Here is a 4,002-nt window from a genome sequence, read left to right as displayed (position 1 = left end):
TGGAAACTGACCAAAAGGTTGGAGGCTAGAGAAAATTGTAGAGTTGCTCTAGCTGCTTAGGATTAAATGCTTTACTTGAAGTGGAATTTTTCCATTCACCTCTTGAGATTTCTCAGCCTAATTATCAATCGCAACTTGATAGCCAGGATTTCTATTATTCTGCCTTGGTTTCCAATCAGCGGCTTCCCATGTATTCCAACAAGTATCCTCGTGTGTCTGAAGCCCATAAGTCATTAGGGTAAAATTTCAGGCCGAGTAGGCTCACTATTAGCATTATCCTTCATCACATCTCCTCATTCTTTCTTGTCACTTCTGAAATCATTTCGCGAAATAAAGGAAGGGGTGGCGACTGAGAATTGTCCCCTTACATCGCCAAATCTCGATGAACCCAGCGAGAAATTCAAACACCGCTCATTTCAAGATTCTTCTTGTACCTAGCGCTATCCCGCGCATTCCCATTCTTCTTCGAAACTGAAATCAAGTTCTGCTAGCGGACATCATTTCCATGTACTAGTCAGTGACTTCTCTCTCTCTTGCTTGATTTGCCACAATTGAGTCTTGATCTCAAAGATATTGGTGAATTTTCACCATCAGAATTGTGTGTAACGGCATCCCAAACTTGTTTCACTGTGTAAGGAAGAGATACGTCTTTCGCATGGAGGGCTTCATGAAGTTGACGAGCAAGAGGTCACCATTGAGTTCTTTGATTTCCATTGTGCAGAGAGGCGGCGTGTGTTGGCTTCTTCATCTCACCGGTAAGGTAGCCCAACTTTCTTTGGCATCGACCACGAGTTTATTGACTAAACCCATTCGCAATAATTCCTCCCACTAAATTCCACCATGATTTGAAAAGATGAATTATCTCTTCCAATTGAATCATGGTGGAGATTACCTCTATCTCGTCTCAAAAGTTTTAGAGATCTCTAATTCTTTGTTAATGGGAGGTTACACTATTGATTGCTAGGTTGAAAAATCGTTTAGCTAGAAAATCTACTCAAAAGCCCTCAAATTCCTTGGAGAAGTGAATGAAAATTTGAGAGAAAATGGAGGAGAAGAGTGGCGGTGGAATGAAGGAAATAAAGGTTACAAACCCTTATCATCTTATTTTACAAATATGCTTTCCCATTTTGCCCTTACACTTTTTTGGAAATTCCATCCTTGTCCCTTAGTCAATTACCATAATGCCCTCATTTTTATTGTATTCTTTATGAAATTCTATCTCTTTTCACTCCCCACAATTTTAACTAATTTTGATTGAAAAGACTATTTTACCCTTAATCAAGTTTAAGGCATTTTCTTTATATTCTCTTAAAATAATTCTAACAAAAATTAACTAAGGGATATAAAACTTAATTTAAATCATGTACCTCCATGTTGGGCGTTACACAACTTGCAAATGAAATCATTGAAGTTTTGCCGAAAAAGCCCTTCGGTGAAGATATCTGTAGTTTGCTCCTTCATAGGAACATAGGTTGTACAAATGATTCCATCTTCAACTTTTTACTTAATGAAACGTTTGTCCACTTCTACATGGTTGGTCCTGTCATGTTGAACTGGATTGAGAGAAATGTTGATGGCTGCTTTTTTATCACAGTACAGTTTGACTGAATATTTTATTATGATCTGAAGTTCTTCCAAGAGTTTCCTTAGCCACAAAACTTCACATATCCCTTGAGCAATTACTCGAAACTCAACTTCAACACTGTTTATAGCCACTACATTATGTTTCTTGCTTCCCCAAGTTACTAAGTTTCCAAATACAAAGGTGCAATACCCGATGGTAGATCTTCTATCTTCTGTCGAACCAACCCAATCCGCATCGGTAAAGACTTCTACTTCCTTGCTTGCATTCTTCTTAAAGAATAATCCTCTACTCGAGAAGCCCTTAAGGTATCTAAGAATCTTGTACATAGCTTCTAAGTGAGCTTCCTTTGGTGAATGCATATCTTGACTTACCACACTGACTGCAAATGCAATGTCAGGTCTAGTATGGGATAGGTATATAAGCTTCCCAACTAGTCTCTGATATCTGTCTCTTTCCACTAGTTTTCTGACAGCGTCTGTTCTTTTTCTTGCTTCGATCGGTGTGTCACTCAATTTGTACCCAAGCATGCCGGTCTCAGTAAGAAGATCAAGGACATATTTTCATTGAGAAACACTAATACCTATTTTTGATCTAGCAACGTCCATTCCTAAGAAATATCGTATTTGTCCCAAGTCTTTTACTTCAAACTCTTTGGCTAGAGTTTTCTTCAGTCTCTCCATTTCTACTATATTATCCCCAGTTAGGTTTATGTCATCGACATAGACAATTAAGATTGTCTTCTTCCTATCTCCAGTTTGCTGGAAAAACATAGTATGATCATATTGCCCTTGGTGATATCCTTGATTCTTTATCACCTTTGCGAATCTATCAAACCATGCTCTTGGTGATTGTTTGAGATCGTAAAGGGACTTCTTGAGTTACACACCCGGTTTTCTTCACCCCCTTTACAAAAAACCTGGTGGTATTGTCATAAAGACTTCTTCTTCTAATTTTCCACTCAGAAATGCATTCTTTATGTCAAGTTACTAAAGAGGCCAATCCAAAATTGCTGCTAAAGACAAGAGAACCCTAACTGTATTCAACTTTGCCACAAGTACAAACGTCTCTATGTAATCAATTCCATAGATTTCTATAAATCCCTTTGCAACCAGGCAAGCTTTATAACATTCTATCATCCCATCAACCTTGCATTTAATAGTAAACACCCACTATTAGCCAACTGGTTTCTTCCCTTTTGGTAAATCGGCCACCTCTCAAGTTTCACTTTTTTTTTCAGTGCCCGAGTTTCTTCCATTACTGCCTCTCTCCATTTGGGAAGTTCAAGGCATCCTGAATATTCTTTGAAACTCTGTACTATCAAGGTTAGAGGTGAAAGCATGAAACTTAATAAACAGAGTATTATATGATACGAATCTTGAAATAGGATGAAGAGTACATGACCAAGGTTGTTTTCTAAGTGCAATAGGTAAATCAAGAGACTTAGAATTACCTGGTTTGGGAGGAGACTCGTGAGTATTCGGATCTACCACTGGTTCTGACTCTCTTGGTGTTTCATGTGTGAGATTCTCCCTATTCCTCAAGTTTGACCTCCTTGAATAAACAATTGGCTCCTTGTCATTTTGTTCCCCCAGAGTTCAAGTTTTCTTCTGTAGATGGTATATTAAAATTAGATGGTATATTAAAATGAGATGGTGTGACAAGCTCAAGCTGAGTGTTTAGGTCAGATTTAGTGTTTGGGCTAAGCTTGGAAAGAGAGAGATCAAAGTCCAAAAAACAATCTTCACTCAAATTCTCCCTCTAAAGAGAAGGCTTTTGGAAGTAAGGAGTGTTTTAAAAAAAAAAATGTAACTTCGAGGCTAGCAAATACCTTTTTGGTAGATGGATCATAGCACTTGTAGCCTTTTTTAGTAGGGGAATAACCAATGAAAACACACGTAGTAGCTCTAGGATCTAACTTGGTAAGATGTTGAGAGTGAACATGAACAAAAGCAATACAATCAAACACTTTTAGAGATAGATTAGAGCTGAAGCGAGAGGTAAGAAAAATGTATGGAGTTTCTGAAGAGGTGTCTCAAAAGAAAGAACACGGCTAGGCATTCTATTGATGAGATAGGTAGATGTCAAAATGGCATCCCCCCAGAACATTTTGTGGCATGTTTGTAGTAAACATAAAGGCCCGAACAACTTCAAGGAGATGTCCATTTTTGCATTCAACAACCCTGTTTTGTTGAGGAGTGTCAACACATGAACTTTGGTGGATTATCCCATGTTTTTGAAGATAATTTCCTTAGATAGTGTTGAAATATTTTGTACCATTATCAATACGAAGGATTTGGATTTGTGTTTGAATCACAGAGTGGAAATTAATAAATACAGCATGAACATCAACTTTCAACAAATTAACCCAACAAACCCAAGTATGATCATCAATAAATGTAACAAACCATTTTGTGCGG

General features: G+C 37.8%; 1 protein-coding gene across 1 annotated transcript; it reads right to left on the bottom strand.

Annotated features, from left to right (window-relative positions):
* Positions 1-1,500: 1,500 nt before the first annotated feature.
* Positions 1,501-2,112, bottom strand: LOC116140233 (secreted RxLR effector protein 161-like). The gene has a single exon (XM_031425858.1). The coding sequence runs from the start codon at positions 2,110-2,112 to the stop codon at positions 1,501-1,503; it is 612 nt and encodes a 203-aa protein (XP_031281718.1).
* Positions 2,113-4,002: the final 1,890 nt, after the last annotated feature.

Source organism: Pistacia vera, unplaced genomic scaffold (genome assembly GCF_008641045.1).
Source record: "Pistacia vera cultivar Batoury unplaced genomic scaffold, PisVer_v2 Contig366, whole genome shotgun sequence".
Taxonomy (NCBI): Eukaryota; Viridiplantae; Streptophyta; class Magnoliopsida; order Sapindales; family Anacardiaceae; genus Pistacia; species Pistacia vera.
This window is presented reverse-complemented; position numbering and strand designations above follow the sequence as displayed.

Bases quoted from the DNA above. Each gene is read 5' to 3' on its own strand.
- LOC116140233 (XM_031425858.1), bottom strand. From the start codon at position 2,112: ATGCTTGGGTACAAATTGAGTGACACACCGATCGAAGCAAGAAAAAGA.